Raw genomic sequence first — 19,451 nt, 5'->3', positions numbered from 1 at the left:
TTCACACTATCACAGTCCCAAATTGGTTAAAGACAGGATAAGAGCGATCCTGTCCCTATCCCATCTGTGTGTGATAATGTCCACAGTCACAAGTGAGATGCTCCGCATGTAGAAGACATTGTGCATTGGTGTGCGAGTGATACATTGGCAAAGCACAATCATAATGGCCCTTTATACAAGCCCCTTCACACACACCCCTTCACCTCATTCCCCCTGTTGAACTGTCTGGTTTGTGAACATTCCTGGTACTTCCTGGGATAAGTCCTCTTTAATCACAACTTTGTGGCAAAATGCCTTGTTACCCACCCACCCCACCCCCGATTCCCCACAATGTGATAAAGTCCAGGATGTAGTTACATCCATTGGAGTTGTCACAATTTCATTGGGGCTTTCATATACAGTCGCGAAGATGTGCATTTTCTGGCCTAAGCTTTTCTGGCCTTCTTTTTGCTTTGTTTTTTTAGCCCTGGAGTACAGCTTCCTTGAGGTTTCCACTCGCTTTGGAGGCATGCGTCATATAAAGCAGCAGGAAGCTGCTTTATTTCGCCCATCTGTTTCACCCCTCAGACGTCAAGGGTAGTGCTCCCCACCCAAAGTTCCCCTTCTCCTTTTTATGCTTTCGTGCTGGCTTAACACTCCCTCAGGTGCAATGTTGTGGAATGGACTCACTTCCCACAATCAGGTATGAGCCACTAAGCAGTGGTTAATAATCACAGCTACATACATGAAGTGACACCAGGCAAGTCTGCACATCTTGGTGCAGAAGTAAATAAGACTCAGACTTCTCTGAAGACGCCAGCCACAGATGCTGGTGAAACGTCAGGAATAAAGTCTTCTAGAACATGGCCACATAGCTTGAAAAACCCATAAAAAACTATAAATAAGACTACCTTGATGAGATTTCTAAGAGCCTTATCACATCATTAAACAAACCCAGCAGGCAAATGAAAAGACACACATATTTTTTTTCTCCCTCTGCATGACTCTCCTCTTCAGGTTGTAAAAACGTGGGAGAGCATTGTAAAAGCATCATTTTTGCCAAATGGATTATTTCAGCTTGACAAACGGGACACTTTTATGACACTTTTACGACCCTCTCCTACAGCTTTACAACTTGAAGAGAATGAAAGAGAACAACGTCATGCGGAGGGAAAGGGGGAAAAAACATGCATCTTTTAGTTTGCCTGCCCAGTTTGTTTAATAATGTGATAAGGTTGTGAGTCTGCAGATTTTAATGCATAGCACTGTCACTGGCACAACCAAATCAGTGCTTTCTTGTCCTGTGTGGTACATAATTTGTCTGTTCAATACACCACACAACTCATGTCTAGCTCATCTGTCATATGGGGGAATGGCATACATGGATGTAGGGCCTATAAGAGAGGGGTTCAACCAGGTACATCAGTCCGCATCTGGAGAGACAAGGTGGGGCCCATGAAGCAAAAAGAAGTGACATCTTATCTGAGATGAAAATTAAAGTACCTCATGGGTATGGAAGCATGAGTCAAAAAAGAATTGTGCACAACACAACACTTGATGCCAACCTGGGAGAAATGACTGATACAAATGATTCACCAGAAGATGCTTACTTCAGAAAATCTGTATTTTGTTTTGATTGACAATGTTATTGCAGGATTAACTGTATGTTTTAATGCTGTTAAGTGGCTGGCTGAAAAAAATTAACTTCCTGTGGAAACATCCCACAATCTTTGAAAGTGAGCTAGAAAAAAAAGTGAAAGGGTTAGTACACCAATATCCTACTAACCTTAACAGTGAAGCTTTTGCAACAGAAAATGCAACATTAATCACCAGTACATAAAGCAAATTTCAGAAAACCGAAACTGAAAGCTTTAGAATTGCTAAATTTATTAACTGACCACAAACTGTGAAATATTTCCCAATGTTTGTGTCAGTTTGAGAATATTGTTGACAACTCCAGCTACAGTAGAATCAGCAGAAAGATCTCTCAGGCGGGATACAAACTGCCATATAGTACGTATTGTATATGTACTAGGGTTAGGAAGGGGCGGTGCTTCCGCACCCCCCTAACCCTAGTACGTATACAATACGTACAAGATGGCGGCGCCCCTTCCACATGGGCGCCACCATCGTTACGTCTGGACGCATAGCGTCCAGACGTGTCGCGGCGCTAATGACATCACGAATGCGCCCTCGGTGCTTCGCGACGTCATCAGTGCGCCGCGGAAAGTAGCTCCGAAATGGAGCTTCTTTTTTGCTCCGCGCGGGAGCCGCGCGGTTTGGCTGCTGCAGCTCCCGCGCGGAGCAAATGGCGCTGGTGGGGGAACGCCGCAAAGCGGCGGTTTGTATCCCGCCGCAGTAAACCCAACCATATCAAAACTCTTTTAAGGTCTACCATGTCTCAAACCAAACTTTTTGATTTAGCAAGACTGAGTATTGAATCAAGCATCATTAGAGACTTTTTGATAGTTTTATTAGAAATTTTGCAGATTAAAAATGCCAGAAAAGCTCATTTCACAGCTGATAGGCTTAATGTGACTTATTATAAAGTATAATGTTATCTGGTCATTCTGGACCATAAGGAATAACACATTTATGAAAGTTTACCAGTGTTCATATTCAGGTAGACTGAGATTAGCCATCATATTCAAATATGATTCCATAATCATGCACCAAAAGCTGTCTAATTTGTTCATATTTTATCATAACTATTTTTCAACCAAGAAAGAAAAACTACAACTTTAAAATGTCATGTTATACCATTATCCTTATTGAAAAGACTTAATTGAAATGTTGAGAGGAGCGCCTCCTCAGGGCCCAAAAGGAATCTTGTTTCACTTTGCAAAATTTTAGAGGCTGTGCATGGATGGTAAATTACCTTTTTTGTTGTTAACTGCCTTTGAGTCAATCCTGACCCATGGCAACCCTGAGGATGAGACATCTCCAAGACTCCTTGCCCTCCACTGCTCTGATAAGTTCCTGCAAATTCATACCCATGACCTCTTTCATCCATCTAACATGTGGTTTTCCTCTCTTTCTACTTCCCTCCACCTTTCCCAGCATTTACTAATAAGTCCTCCCTTCTCAAGTTCTGTCCAAAATATGACAACCTTACGACTCAGTCAACAACTGTTTCCCCTTGAACAGTGTTTCTCAGGCTATCTGATGTGGAGAACTGACAATAAGATTTTCCCCAACATGCCAGGGACCCACTGGCCACAATTGTTTCTTTTATGGAAACTCACCAGGGACTGGCAGTCAATGACATGGGACTGGCACTCATCCATGGACTACCACTTTGAGTAGCACTACCTGGGAAAGTGTTTTCTATGTACAGTTGGCCCTCCTTATCCACAGATGCTTTATCCATGGATTCAAGCATCCATAGGTTGAAAATACAGTTGGCTCTCCATATCCATAGATATGCTTCATCCAGAAGCATTCACATATTGAAAATATTTTTTAAAAAGTATAAATGCCAAATAGCAAACCTTGATTTTAAGCCATTTTATATAAAGAACACAATTTTACTATTGTATATAACAGGACTTGGGCATCCATGAATTTTGGTATCCATGGGGGGTCCTCGAATCAAATCCCAGTGGATAACAAGGGCCTACTTGTACAGTATGTATTTTATGTTATGTATGCATGGGAAAGAACTAGAACTCTAATGCTGCATTTCTTGCTGCAGTAGCAACCCATAGAGCTTTACTGTTGCTGAAGATACATTTTCCAAAAAACAAATGACAGGTTGTTTTGCCTCATGTCTCAGATTGTGACTAGCCACAGGTTCCTGACTAGCCACGGCTGCCATACTTTGCTCATCTATGCATGTGACAACTTTTTATTTAGGTTTATAACAGAATCTGACAGCTCTGCTTTTTTTTTTTAACTCTAGGGCTGGGCAAAACCATTGGGATAAACACACACCTCATTTAATCTTGAAAACTCAGCTACAGGCTCCAAATAATAACATTATGAGATTCAAAAGTCAATGGAAATTTAATTTGACATCTGGTTTCTGAATTAAGTCACATGCTGTAGGAAATGTTTTTAAGGTATTCTCATAGCCAAGGGGCTAGAAGCATTTTTTAAAGCATAGCACACTCCCTATAGTCTCCTGGTCATTGACTGCATTATTAACATGATATGTGATATGGCCATGAGACTGGCAGTCAAAACCTACTTCAAGACTAGCAGTCGGGCTTCATCCTTTCAGTGACAGCCAATAGTCTGAGCAGTGAGATCTCATTTTCACCATGCTGGGGGAGGACTACCCCCATTTTTGTACCATGGGCCACAGTACATCCTGTACTGCACTTGAAGGCAGTACTAGCTTAGGCTGAGGCACATCTCACCACTACTTATTTGCTACTCCACTGTTGCCTGCCCAAACAGGTGCTGTGCGTCAGAGCCAGTGGAAGCATGGCTACATCTTTGCCAGTTTGCCTGGTCAGGCCTCTTCCAGCAGTGTTTTCTGTGGTGTGTGCCCAAGGTAGGTGGCTCTAAGAAGAACTAGATCAGACAATACTTTTATTTTGATTTACACTACCAAGTTTGAGGTGAGAAATAGCACTAAAAATATCAGATAACACTTCATGTGAACTGATATTATGGAAAAAGAGACTATCAGCTGCCAACACAAGAGAAGTTCCTATTCCATTGGAACCAGAGCCACGGAGGCTCCTGTACACACAAGACATGGTTTCCATGTTTTCCAAGCAGTTGGTGACAGAAATCAAGCTGATCACAAATGAATCTTAGCAGCTTTATATGATACCATGATAATACGGCAGCATTTCTATGTATTTCATTGGGGAGGCAGAATTCTTAGGGGAGAGTTAATGTCCTCATCCACACACTCCCCATTGCTTCCCCTTCAGGATTTCTAGTTTTACAAACTGGGACAAAATGAAACCCCTTAAACATTGTGATTAAGGGTATGGACAATCTTAACAGCTTTTAAGAGGACCACATAAAGGAGTGAACAACATATTGGGTTTTGTGAACTTATAAGAAGCACCTAGCATAACTAAAAAGATAATTTTGTTTTACTTGATTTGGGGAGACACTAGGAATTTGCCACATGTTGACCTCACTTGGAGAAAACCAAATCACCAGACGTTAATATAGGCGTTACTTCATTTTTATACAGTATATATTAACTGCAGTTTCTGCATGTATCTAAATGGCTAAATATACTCTCTTGAATAATAATGCAATTATTGTAAACAAAATCTGATAAACTATGGTAGATCATAAAAAACTGGTCAAAATTGTGGCATTAGTTTAAACTAAAATGCTATTTTTGACCAGCTGTTTTTGTGAAAGGACACACTTTAATGAAGGCCTGAGTCAATCCTTATTTAAGTGTGAGGACCTTTTCCCTTGGCTTCAGCAGGCTTTGAATCAAAACAAATTCTTTTCTAATGACATGTTTATTTTTCCAGGTCTATTTATATATTGTAAAAGCTGTGACTATATGCAGAACCTGAATGCTCTGTGCTTTGCAAGAATATAAGGGCAGTATTAATATACACATTAAAGAGGAGGAAAGATCAGATAACGAAGCTGGCATAAGTGATGAACTGACCTTGTAGGACTAAAACATGTTTCTTTTATTCTTTATGCTTATAAACTGTTCCATAACCAGACATCTTGGAGTTTTTATTGCTAGCAGTTTCAAAAATGGGACTAGTTTGTTTCTACAGATGGCTTTGACATTGTTGGGACCACAATCCTAAGTATCTACATCAGCAAATGGTGTAACTTCTTAGCAGGTCCACTATGTTGCAGCACTATTGCAACATAGTAGTTGTAGCTGAACAGAGTGTCCTGTGATTTCTTTAAGTCTACCACGTTTATGGTGGTGTGCATTTTCATAGCTAGGAACCAAATCTTATCCACAAAGCAGCCAAAGATTATACTCAATATTTTATTAAGAAATATATGGCAGTATTTTAACATTTCCCATTTACTATGATGTGAAGAAAGTAGTTTTAACTGGCAAGTTGGATACACTGATGTTGTACTTTAGAACGGTGTTGTCTTGAACTTTACTACTTCACTTTACGTGGTGGAGGAATGAGTTGTAACAAACTACTCATAAGACATGCCACATGACAAATAGTGAGGCTGGCACTGCTTTTCAACACCATACCCAACATAAGCTATATTTCTACTCAGTTGTTCCACATTCTGTAATAACAATCAACAGTTAATCGAATGAACACTTGTTAGTTTCAATGAATTGATTGCCATAATAGCTAACTTAAGTGTTTTAAATGTTGACAACAAAGTGAGTAGTGGGACTAAGAAAAAGAAATTGCATGGTATTTTGATTCGTATTGCCAAATAGTTTTTAACATGCTTTTGTGGGCTGAGTTTCAGATCCTTATGTTAAAAGTTTCACTTCTGCTGAGTGAACTCTTCAAGATATACAAGATCCTTCTGGTAGTTGGGACTTTCAGGAAGGAAAATGGTGGCATTTACATAATGAATATTTCAATCTGTATTTCATACACTGAAGGGCTCTAGTATAATGTAGAATGGAGCAGAACACTGAAAGCCGATTAAATAATAATCTTTTTAATATCACTGATTTACAGTTAAACTGTTGGTACATTTATACTCCAGGTTTAGAGAAAAATGCCAGTATTGTGAATACAGTGGACCCTTGTTATATGCTGGGGTTTGGTTCCAAGATCCCCGTGTATAACAAAATCCGTGTATGCTCAAGTCCCATTAAATATAATGACATAGCAAATAAAAAATGGAAAATCAAGGTTTGATATTTGAAATTTATACTTTTTTTGAACATTTTCAAACCGTATATGCTTGAATCTGTGTATAAAAAATCTCTGTGTAAAAAGGGCCGACTGTAATTGGATTAAAAGAAGGGAGACAGAGCAAGAATTCCTAGTAAAGGAAGTTCTGTCTCCAGCTGAAAAGACCAGTCAAGGAAAACAGTTTGACTTACTAAAGACAACAACCCAAGTAGATTGTTGTGAATCTGAAAAAAAGCATAGTAAGTCCCAAGGTGGGAGTAATGGGTAAAGGGGGAAACAGACAATAACATAAGAAAAATAAATAGATCATGCTTGTACTGTACAGCCCAAGACTTAAATAGAATCTTTTCACAGGAAAAACAGTTGTTTAATTTCTTTAGAATTTTCACACACATTATCTGTACTGAGTAACTGCAAGAATATGTGTCTTGCAAAGTTAAGCCCAAACAATGTTGTGTTGTCATTGTGATATGTTGATAATAAACACTCTGCTGTTGTGAAACTATTCCTACTGATATTTTCTGTTTGAAGGTTAAAAAAATACACAAACAGCCAGGGCTACTGCCAGGTTTGTCTTCGCTGTGCATTGTCTCAGATCTTGGACGTGCAGGTTTCTTGTACAGTGGGCCCTTGTTATCCTCTGGCGTTTGGTTCCAGGGCACTCCCCCGCCCCCGTGGATACCAAATCAAGTCCCATTAAATACAATGGCATAGTAAAAAGGTGTTCCTTATGTAAAATGGCAAAATCAAGGCTTGTTGTTTGGAATTTATATTTTTTAAAAGATGTTTTAGGGGTGCCAAAGTTCTGGGTCTGGCAGCTTTGTTGGTAGGGTGGGAAAGAGAGTCTCATCCCTCTCCCGGCCAACATCTCCATCACACCTAGAAAGGCTGCAGGGTGGCAGGAGTGGGTGCCGAAGTTCCAGGTCTGACAGGTGGGAGTCTCCTCCCTTTTCCACCCAGTCTTTAGCTCCTCATCCTCCAGCTCTTTGGCTGCAGCAGTAGCCTGGTGGCTTAGCCAGACAGCATGGAGGCAGCTTGGCAGAAAGAATATTTCCGCCTGCCTGCCTGCCTGCAGTGCTTGATGAAGCTGCCAGGCTACTCTTCAGTTGCAGTTGTAGTTTGATGGCTCAGCCAGGAAGTGTGGAGGCAGTCAGTCAGGGACAAGAGTCTCCTGGCCTGCCTGCCTCTGTGCCACCCAGTGAAGCTGCCCAGCTACTCTTCAGTGGTGGCAGTAGTGTGGCAGCTTGACCTGGTAGCGTGGAGTTAGGCAGTCAGGCAGGGGACCCCCCCCCCCCAAACCTGGCTGCTTCAGCACTGCCTGGCCAAGCTGCCATGCTACTGAGCTGGAGGAGAAGGAAGAGGTCCTCCCTGAAGCATCCTTCCTTTTTCAGGGGCAGCCTTTGCTTCTGCTCCTCCCTTCCTTCCAAGTGTTCCCTCGGCTGGGGTCCTCTGCCACATGTCCCCTGGGTTGCTTGCCTGCTCATCCATGGGAAGCAGCACCCTTGGGAAGCATTTGGCAGGGACATCTCTGCTGCTTCCATCTACTGAAATTACCACATATGATGACACCAATCCTAGTGACGCCACTGCATGATTTATCATTATTCATCAAGCATCCACAGTAACAATTCATTCTCTATAAAACAAGAGACCTTGCTCTTGTGCTTACAATTCAAGATATTAAGAGATACAGAAGAAGGGAAGTAAAATCAGAAAATAATCAGTGAAAGGGAGAGGATTGGTTTGAGTCTCTTCACAAGAAAGTTTAACGGACTTTAAAACACATTCAGCACAATATACCAGATAACTATTATGAGGTAAAAGAATTCCAGCTGAACAAGCATGATAAAATAGAGGTCTACAGGTGGCACAGTTCCTATGACTGAATGCAAAATTATTTAACACATTGTAACAGAAACGCTATCCATTTCCAAAGTATTGTCTGTAATTCCAGTTGTATGCTATAGGAAGTTCTTGTGTGACCTCACATTAAGAATTAATTTACTAAAAGTTCAATTTCTCCAGGAAATTGTTTGAGCGAAAAAGAATTTAAAGAGGGAAGACATATTCCACCTCTTAAAATACAGATGACAGAAAAAGCAACACAAGTGTTTCTCAATGGGGTAAAGTTACAGCCATATTTGTGAAACCGTCACTCTTTTATAAATATTATGAGTGATTGAACTGGGACATAAACATTATTCTGGCTTGGACTGCAGATTATTTTTCTCTGGCTCAAAGAAATATTTTTCAATAGCATTGACCAGTTCATCCAGTTCTTTCTTCAGTTTTTCAAAGTCACTAAAAATAAGACAAAAAACAAGATAACTATAATGAAAAAAATATCACATGCATTTCAATCTGTAGTTTCTATAACACATAAATTGTCATTCGTGATAAGAAACAGAAGTATGTTTGAGTCTCTAATTCTCCCTTACACAATTGTTCTAGTGATTAATTCTAACTACTGTCTGAACTGAATTTCCACTTTCACACTGTCTTCAATATATTAGAAAGCAAGGAAGGCAAATATTGAGGAACATCATATCTGCTTTCCTCTTTATTAAAATAACAGCAACAACAACAACAACACATAGAAAGCACATAAGAAACAACATTAAACATTAACCCCAAATTCACAAACATTTAAACACACTATCCATCTATACACACTTGTTTCCTTACTCTAACTTAGAAAAAGAAAAGCTTTTTTTTATTTCATTGTTCTAAACTTCTGATACTCAAATATTTTCTTGATCACAAACAGTATTACTTTAACAAAGTTTAGTGGTTAATATTATTTGGTATTTAGATTTTCCATCTCTTTTTACAAACTTCTACAATTAGAGACCATACTTTATCTATCATATTAAAATCTTTATTATTCAACCTCACTGTCAATTTATCTAATTCAAACATGTGCATTAATTTAAGTAACCTGTTATCTATAAAGGGAATTTTCCTTGTTTTCCAGTTTTGTGCTACCAATAATCTGGCAGCAGTCACCATATATAAAATTAGTCTCCAATATTTTCTGTCCTCACTTTTCTTGATCTGCTTTCTGCTTTCCATAAAGCATGATCAGGGCTGCACATATTATAAATGATCGCTTCTCTCATAGTGCCTGGGCTTTAAGGAAACCAGAGATCCAAACATTCAAGAAAGTGATAATCTGCAGCTATCTCTGTTTCTGTTGCTTCCATGTGGTATTACCCCTCCAGTACTATGTAATAATGCAGTGTTGTTGCCTTCAGAAACTTTTGTTTTTGCCATGTAAAGAGATGTGTTACTATCAAGTTGACTTCAACTTATGGGGCTAGAGCAGATGGGCGGGAAAGAGCGGCCCGAATCTGCTCTGGCCAGAAGTGGATCCAAACCCTGCCAAATACGTGGTTTGCTCTTAATACCAACCTGTGCTTCCAGGAGCCAGATTATTCTGGCTCTTCTTTGCTCTAGTTGAAAGGAGTGGAGTGCGGTCTAGCTTTGGAGGCATGCCTTGTCTAATTAGCATGCCTCCAAGGCAGCTGGAAGCTGCTTCATTTGGCCTGTCTGTTCTGGGCCATGGTGACCCTATGAATGAGAGACCTCTAAGATCCCTGGTTATCCACAGTCCTGCTCACCTCTTCCAAACTCAGGGCTGTGGCTTCCTTGACTTAATCAATCCACCTGAAATGTAGTCTTCCACTTTTCCTACCATTTTCCAATTTGCCAAGCATTATTGTCCAAAGTACAACAGCCTCAGTTTAGTCATACTCACAAGCAATACTAGTTCATAGAATAATATCCATCATCCTACTTTTGTAAGCTAATTTTTCTCCAAATGATTACTTCATACATTTTTTCTTTTGTTATTTTTTTAAAAAAACTTCCTTTGAGAAACAGAACTTTTATGAATGATACAGCAACAAGCCTGATGAGATACCCTACACTCACAATTAAAACATACTTTACAGTATATAACTACTACTCAAAGTGGTTATCTGTTTACTAGTGCCAGTCTGTGAGCCATTAGCTTCTGGTCCATAGCAAGTTTACAGGAAAGAAAGAAAAAAGAGTCAATACAAATATGGTGTCAGCCCTTGGCACATAGTGAAAAAACTCAAAAACAACTCTGCCAGTCCATCATATCAAATAGCTCAGGAAGCGCTGTACACATGTCTAAATAGGACATTAATTTAAAAAGATTTATGTACTAACAAATAACGTAGAAGTTATTCCACTACTATAATACAGTGGGGTAGGATCTGGTGGATAGGGCTTTAGGATTCAGGTTATATGACAAAATCCCTTAGATCAGAACTGAGCTACTCTACACATAATCAAACCATGAAAATTGCTTAATGAGTACTCTGTGACAGACTCTGTTCCCATATTTTAATTAAGAATTGCTAGAAATAATAATTCCAAACTGTACCTGTTCCCAGGAGGTGCACAAAGCTCTGCATAATATTTGATTTTAGGTTCAGTCCCACTTGTTCGCATAGTTGCCACACATCCATTATTAAAGGTGAATGTTATCATCTGGCTGCTCTTACTTGTAGGGAGCACCTACACCAAAGAAATTGACTTCATCAGAATTTTTGCCACTGGACTGTATGAAACTGAGATGTGTGAAACAGAAGTGTTAGATCATAAAGTACAGTATCAGTTTTGAACAGGGATGTAAAACTTTGCTTATTTTGTTTTCACGTGGAAGGTGAAATGGTGGGTGAGATTATGAGTTTTGTGGGGGCTTTGATAATTTTTCATATATGAGGACTTTGTGAAAATTTCAATTTTCCTGAAAACCCAATATTTTTTTTCATAGAAAATAATCATTTTTGGTCAATAAGCTTGTATACAAATGGGTTTCCCCCCCAGAAAATTCCAAAATAATGCAATATTTCAAAACACTTGACCCATTTTTAAAGAGTATTTCTCACATATGTTCTGACATGATTTTTCCCTGAGCAGGAAAAAAATCGCCAAGTATTATGTACTTCCCCAGTTATGAAAAGGAGAATTAGGTCAAATGGTTAAAACATAACATGATCCTTTCTCCTTTTTCTTGTGATAGGAAAACTGTACCACAGTGCACTCAGATGACGAATATGACATACTTTCTTCTAATGGCAAGTATATTTTTCCCTAGTGCTGATCTGTGATTAAAATTTACAGTCCTCAATGCACTGTAGTTGTCAACCATGTGTGGTGTTGACTGTACTACAATATAAACCAGTGAGGTTCAGATCCATGTGGGGATTTGAACTTGAATGTTTCAAGTCCAAGTCTTGCAGGCTAGCCATTATGCCACACTAGCAAATAAAACCATTAAAAGACAATCACGTCTAGTATATGACTGTTTATAATGACTGTAAAGGTAAAAGGTATAGGATTTCCCTTTGACAAAATTGTCTAGTCATATCTGACTGTAGGGAGCGGTCCTCATCTCTGTTACTAAGCCGAGGAAGCCAGCAGTCAAAGGTGATTCCATGGTCATGTGACCATCAGGACTAAACGCCGAGGCATAGGGAATACTGTTACCTTGCTATCAAAGTGGTATCTATTTATCTACTTGCAGTTTCACATGCTTTTGAACTGCTAGGTTGGCAGAAGCTGGGGCTATGACAGAAGTTCACTCCATCATGCAGCGCTTAGGTCCCAAACTACCAATCTGCCAACCTTGCAATCATCAGAATCAGCATCTTAACTGCTGAGCCACCACATCCCATCATCTGTATGTGCAGGATAAATTATAATATCCACTCCGATTTTCTGAGAATTATATATGAAGGGGGAAAAATGACTAGCAGTATATAATTGTCTATACAGGCTCTTTCATTGTACCAGAGTGAAATGCGGGAATCCTGATCATTCTTATTGAAACTGAATCCATTGTGGCACCATAAATAAAACTATTAGTCTATAAAATACCTGTGTGTATATGCTTAGTGAGTACAGACTAACACAGTTGTCCCTAAAATCAATGGGGATGGAGTTTATTTCCAAGCAAAGGTATTTAAGGGTATGGAAAAAGAATGAGTATGTGCTGTGCAAAGCTTTATAGAAACAAAACAGCAACATTTACAAACTATACTTACAGCTTTTTTATCAGACTGGTTACTGTCATAGCCAGTAGTTAGATCTCTCACTCCAGACACTGAGAATCTCCCACAGGTCTTTGGATACGTGCTCTTTCCATCATAATTTCTAAGCTTCTCAAACAACTCCTTAATAATCTTCTGATCATAACAGATAAAATATGAAGCTTTGGTAACATGATAGCCATACCTATCAACATGAAATAGTCATTTGTGAACGCCATATAGCTTATGTGTAGAAAGCATATTAAATGTATGATGACAGGAAACTCACTCATTGTAAATGTTCTTCAGTTGCTGAGACAAAGACACATTCTTCGTTGCCAGAAAACTAGACATTTCTGCAGCTATGACTGCAGCACTGACACCATCTTTATCCAAGACTACAGGGCTGCACATATATCCTGAAAATGATGGTTAGAGGAAAAAATAGTTTGTTAAAATTGCTCTAATCAGATATTCTTGACTTATGAAGTGCTTAGATTATACTTCCATTAAGACAGTTACAATTGCCACAAAAATGAAAACAGAGAGACAGAAATCTATCATTTAAGCATTTCACCTATTTCCTTGATCAAACTAAGAGTGTATACAGTGCGCCCACGTTATACGCAGGTGCACTATATGCAGCTTTCGCACTACAAAACAGGCAATGGTGTGTGTGCCCATGGCACATGCGCCGCACCACATGCACAACCCGTTGTTTTAAATGGGGCTCAAGCATATGCTGTATTCACTTTACGCAGAGGTCCACGCACTGTACAGTTCACTGTATTTTTATTTTATTAATTCCACTTAGGAGCCACCACTGTTCTATGACTCTAAGCCAGTGGTCACAAAAGTATTTTGGGCTACCGCCTACTTCCCTCTTCAGCAACAACCATAACAACCCCCTCCCCATTCTTGAAAGCAGGTCTGTTTGTGCAGCAGCCAGCCAGCAATGAGCAGCATCTATCTCAGCCATGTCCAACTCACCACCCACTCTTCCTCCACTTCAGCCTCTTATGTGTGAATCCAACTGTGATAGTGGCCCAGTGATTCTCCCTCTCACCCATGCCAGCCTTACAGCAAACAAAAAGTTGGCTGCTCAACTGCTGCTTGCAGTGACTGGGTGCAAAAGGAGCAGCAACCAAGCAGCCAGTCAAGCAGCAACTGAGTAGCCTTTGCTGCAAGGTCGGCATAGGTGAGAAGATTCTCAGTCACTGCTCCCTTTGTAGCCAGTCATCCTAGGAGCAGCAATGAGCAGCTGCTTGAGCAGCGACTGAAAAGCCTCTTGCCCATGCATACCTTGCAGCAAAGGCCAGTGCGGGTGAGATGCTTTATGGTAGCTGCTTGGTTGCTGCTCCCAAGGTGACTAGATGCAAAAGGAGAAGCTTCTTCATGGTGAGGAAGAACACTCAATCCTTCCTCTCTGGAGCAAAGAGCTCCAGCTGGCTTCCCATTTTTCTTCCTGCTGAGGAGGAACATAGTCTAAGAAAGACAATTGTGAGAGAGGTGAAGGATTCTTTTGAAGAATCAACCCTGGCTACTCTTCCCCATCCTTCCCCAGAGACAATTGTTTAATTGTTTTTAAATTTTCTATATTCATTATAATGCTTGTATTGTTTTTAACTTGTAATATTTTAAACTTTTGTTAGCCATCTTGATTCCTTATATTGGGAGAAAGATGGGATATAAATAATCTAAGGAGGGAAAGGAGAATGCAATACATAGAATTTCCAACATTAATACCTTATCAATTATGATCAGTAAAAATCTAACAACAGGTGTAAGTAAACAGATAAAGTTCTCTGTAACAACATTACATTACTATGAAACAAGGAAAAATATATTACCAATAGCTTCTTCAAAGGCAAATAATACAGTTTTTCCTTGGTCTATGAGCTGCTTAGCTCTATTTCCCATCCACTTGAATCCTGTTAATGTTTCCTGTAGAGACCAAGGGTCAATGAGAGTGTGTACTACTCATGCACAAAACAAGAACAAAAAAAGTTACATGTTTTCTTCCTGCCTAACAATCAACTTACCTCAAAGTGAAAACCTTCCTTTAGAGCAATTGCTCTTAATATTTTTGAGGACACAGTGCTAGACAGCATGTATATATCTTTGATAGCACTGGGATCCCGGTTCTTATTTTTCCAGCAAGTGAAGATCCACCAGCCTAAAAGTGCTCCCAATTCATTGCCAGAAAACACTTTCCATTCACCACTGGGTGAGATAAAAAGAGACAATAGCTTTTAGATAACTGGAAAAAAATAGCTTGACAGCTTTTGTATACAAGTAAATCAAGAACTGCAGGGAAGAAATCTACTGATTATGCAATGAGAAGAAAAGAAGGGGGATTAGGTGTGCAGATCCATTTATCTTCCACAGCGGTTGACTATGTAACCACTGAAAATAAAATGTATTAAGGTATATTTTTTTACTATCCTCAAGTGCTCAGTAACATCACGAAGGCGGATGCTAGTTTTAATTTTATTTATTTATTTTAACAAATATTGGACAGTTGACAATATATATATATATTTGGGTATTTACTTTGATAGAACAAGCAAGTCACAGGATCAGCGCAGGTTAACACAACACAGGAAGAATGACTTTTAAAAAATCTGTGTACTGATGCTTCAGTGCACATAAATCAGCTACAGTGGACCCTCCTTATCCACGGACTTGCCATCCATGGATGTAAGCATGCATGGATGGCAAGCCCTCACTGTCCCCAATGGCAGCATGGACACAGCCGTGCCACCATTGGGAACAAAAGTCTCTCACCCTGCCTCCTCCATCCCTCCCTCCTCCCTTCTCCCTCCCTCCCTCCTTCCTCTTCCTTCCCCCGAACCTTCTGCCCCAGCTTGGTTTTGAGGACGGAGTCTTGCCACCCACTCAGCTGGGGCCAGGGCTGAGGCTTGAGTCTCAGAGCCCCTGTCCCCAGGCCCAGCACCCAGGACGGAGCCTCTAGGCTCTGAGACCCAAGCCCCGGCTCCAGCTACCTTGGAATCCACTGCGAAAAATGCATAAGGAGGCTGCATGCAGGCTAGCCCTGTTAACTGTCATATGCAGCAGTCATGTGCTTATTTAGTCCACATGTAAAGAGGTCTCCTTATGCAATGATGTATACATATAGCTTACCTACATGAGGTGGATCACAGTCCAGCCTCTCATCTTACTTGAAACAGCTCTGTACATCTATGCAGGCCATCCCTTTTTTCTCATCTATATATATGGATGATGGGGATGGGCACTTCAGAGTCAACAAGGCAGGACTAAACCACATGGCCCTGCAAATCTCATGCCCCTCCTCCCATGAAAGATGGGATCAGATAATTAAGTTATCCCATCTATGTGTGAAAGAACACCTGAGAGACTACAGCCAGCAAAACCAACCGTACCTTTGTTGTTTCTCTGCAACAGCAAGCCTATCAGCATCAGGATCATTGGCTAAAATGATCCGAGCTCCTTCTTTTTCAGCTAAAGCAAAAGACAGAGTCTGGAAAAAAATGATAAAGAAAAGCCTCAACACAAATTATGTGGCAGGTTTTTGTTATTAAAAAAAAGAAAAAGAAAAATATGCACATTATACAAAAGGCCAATATGCTTTTTACAGAAACAAAGATTTGTATGAAGCCTGGAGACTATACAGGAGACAGAAATGATGTAACATTGATTCACACATTATTTTTATTGCACAGCTTGCAGAAACATGAATGTGTCAGCTTTCTGATTCCCTGTAAGTAACATGAATTACCCGTCAGAATACTATAAGTGTTACTGGGAATGTGAGAAAAGGAGAAAAAAAATGTTGCTTGTTAGCATTTCAAAATATATAAGCATATGTACACTTAAAGAAAAAAATGGACAAAGTATTTAGAAGTATTTCTACAAAAGTGTGAGTTGTAACAAAAGAAATGTAAAAGGAAGTTTTACTAAATAATGTTTACCAGTACGCCTTTACCCTCCTCTGGATTTGGGTATTTTACTGTTGGAAATTCTGGATCAGGCTCCTTCTGCTCAGGAACAGCAAATGGAGGGCTAAAGTCAAATGCCTTAAAGGCTGACTGCACAAACTCATGGCCTACACCGTGCACAGAGGTATGGACAAATTTCAGCTTTGTTTCCTTGTTTATGTTCCTGAAATTAAGTACATCAATGATATTAAGTTTACATAAGCTTGTCTACTGTTAAGAACAAATAAATGTATTGTATCATGTTATTTCAATATAGTTGGATTTTTAAAAAAATACTGTATGCCTCAAACTTTCAGGCCACACTAGTGCAAGCAACATGTGTATGTTCTAGCAATGTTGTGCAATTATAACTCTAGATGTTCAAGCAGACAAAAAGTTACACAAAGGGCTACACAGTGAAAAAGGGCTACACAGGTCTTGGACATATGTTGATCCCCTTTATGCTGGCACTACCAACAGTACCTCCACCAAGATTCTAGAGGATAAGGTGAGGAAAGACCACAGAGGAACAAGATAAAAGACACAATCCCAAACTTTTGGACTTTTCCTTCCCAAATGCATCTTCACCAAAAGTGAAAAAGAAAAGCTGGACTCACCACAGTTTTCCTCCTCACAGGCAAAAATCTTACTGTTGCTATAATCTTTACACAGTTAAGCTTTTATGACATCTTTTTATCAATAAATATATCACAGAAAGGTGTGACCTCCTTGGGATGACCACATTTGTGACTACTACTCATTCCTTACTGTTGGCTAATCCTCCTCTTACTTGAATAATATAATTAATGCAGCATTTTGTTCCACTTCCTCAAATCTCTCAATAACATGTTCAAACCTTGCCTTTCTACCAGTGGTCAGAAGAGAGTCCCATCTTTCTTTGGGGGAACCTCTTTCAAGTCCACTTTTAGTTTTAAACCTTTTCTTATAAAATTGATTAATAAAGATTTCACCAGCAGAGTTTTTCCTGCAAATTTACCTGTGAAAGCAATGTTTCTGTATGTCTGTCAAGTAGTCCTTGTTAATAGATGAATAAGGATCATGGAGAAGGGAACTTGTATCAACCAGGCTGTCATCCCAAGCTTGAGGCCATGGCTCTAGGTTTTCTTCAATAGCATGAGCAATACCTTTATCATGAGGTGCAATTATCTGAGAACCATTTTCCCAATAAACCTATGAATATTCAAGATATAAGAAGAGATTTCTTTCAGTGCCATTACTGGAAATTGCACAATAAATTAATGCTATTATAATTTGTAGTTTGTTTGAACTGTAACCCTGATATCAAAATCAAATGATAAAAATACCAAAATGCAAATTAAATAAATTCCCTTCTGGCTATCTTGGTTGGTGCAATTAAGATTCAATCATTATATTCAGATGCATGTCAAAATGCCAGAAAAAAATATAAGCAGGAGTATACCTTGTACCCGTTATCTTGTTTGGGGTTATGAGATGCAGTAATCATAATTCCAGCAGAAAGTTTCAGATGAGTCACTGTATAGGGCTATGGAAAATCAACACAAGAGTTAAATTAAAATGGAAGATGACTGGATGGAAAAATTGCCTTGTTTCTTCAAAGTTTTTTTTAAAATAAAAAATAAAATAGTACATTTGTACACACCTCAGGATGTCCCACCAGAGTATAGGGTAAGATCCTTGCAGTTATTAGAGTCAGAAAGACCTTGCAGAAACCCATTCTTATATGTTAGCTTGTCCCCCGTAAAAATAATGGAACTTCCACTGTAATTTCACCAAGTTTAAAAGACAATAGTTTTTGAAGAATTGAATGCCATTCTTCTTTTAGCTGGCTCCTGATGCTCAATATTGAGTTGAGAAATGGTGGGAAAATGCCAGTGATATAGATCATGAGGTCTTTCCTGTTCTGATAATTCTCTTAACATCTAAATAAACAATCAATTAATTCAGTGTTGTCCTTACAACACAACTTTGAAAGAAGCAAAGATAAGAAATCATTTGTACAGGGTCATGCAGTCAGATTTTGTACTGAATTCTCACTGGTCTAAATAGAACATGTTACTCGCAGGCATAAGTGGTGACATTTTGTGGCCCTCCAGATATTGTTGGACTGCAGTTTGCATCATCCTTCACCACTGGTCTGCTGGCTAGGGAACAGCAGAAAGGCCACAGGTTCCCTTTCACAACAGTGTATTACACTGCCTGCCTTTTATGCATTACAACAATATTCCAACCAACCAAGAAAATGAATATCCTCAGTATCAGTATCTCATAGCTTTTAAATTGCCTTGCCAAAACTCTTAGCTGGTTATGAGGCCACAGAATTAGCATCCATAATGGCAGTCCAATAAAAGGCATTTGCTGTTTAGCACTTAAAGCTTTGCTTGCAATTCTTTTCTGCAGCAAAAAACCCCAAAAACATAATATTGAGAGGTCTTTATCTTAACCCTATCATAGGCATCTGTATCCAGACTGAAGTACTTATTCTGTGGTTCTGCATCATAATCCTAAAATAACTTCAGAACAATACAGAGGCAATCTACAACAGGTAGAAGCAGAGAGCAGAAAAATCTATCATATCCAAGAAAACTGTAGATGACTAGCTTAAATTAATCATATCTTAATATTTTTAATAGTAATTATGAGGTCATTATACCATT

At 39.3% G+C, this 19,451-nt stretch overlaps 1 protein-coding gene across 2 annotated transcripts in view; it reads right to left on the bottom strand.

The window, feature by feature from the left end:
- Positions 1–6,549: 6,549 nt before the first annotated feature.
- PGM2 (phosphoglucomutase 2) overlaps positions 6,550–19,451 on the bottom strand; it is a 29,151-nt gene continuing 16,249 nt past the window's right edge. The window contains exons 1-11 of one of the 2 annotated variants that reach the window (XM_089525082.1): positions 18,437–18,661; positions 18,236–18,319; positions 17,792–17,985; positions 16,789–16,978; positions 16,240–16,337; positions 14,878–15,058; positions 14,686–14,779; positions 13,125–13,254; positions 12,851–13,040; positions 11,185–11,318; positions 6,550–9,071 (exon numbers count right to left, since the gene is read on the bottom strand). In XM_089525082.1, coding sequence (XP_089381208.1) covers positions 8,969–9,071; positions 11,185–11,318; positions 12,851–13,040; positions 13,125–13,254; positions 14,686–14,779; positions 14,878–15,058; positions 16,240–16,337; positions 16,789–16,978; positions 17,792–17,985; positions 18,236–18,319; positions 18,437–18,511 — 1,473 coding nt within the window. In that variant the 5' untranslated portion in view covers positions 18,512–18,661 and the 3' untranslated portion in view covers positions 6,550–8,968. Of the gene's footprint in view, positions 9,072–11,184; positions 11,319–12,850; positions 13,041–13,124; positions 13,255–14,685; positions 14,780–14,877; positions 15,059–16,239; positions 16,338–16,788; positions 16,979–17,791; positions 17,986–18,235; positions 18,320–18,436; positions 18,662–19,451 lie in introns of those variants that run through there. The other variant, XM_089525081.1, reaches the window with a different exon arrangement.

Source organism: Sceloporus occidentalis, unplaced genomic scaffold (genome assembly GCF_023333645.1).
Source record: "Sceloporus occidentalis isolate IW3139 unplaced genomic scaffold, rSceOcc1.0.p SCAF_5, whole genome shotgun sequence".
Classification (NCBI taxonomy): domain Eukaryota; kingdom Metazoa; phylum Chordata; class Lepidosauria; order Squamata; family Phrynosomatidae; genus Sceloporus; species Sceloporus occidentalis.
The sequence above is the reverse complement of the archived record's forward strand: the minus strand, read 5'-3'. Positions and strand labels throughout refer to the sequence as shown.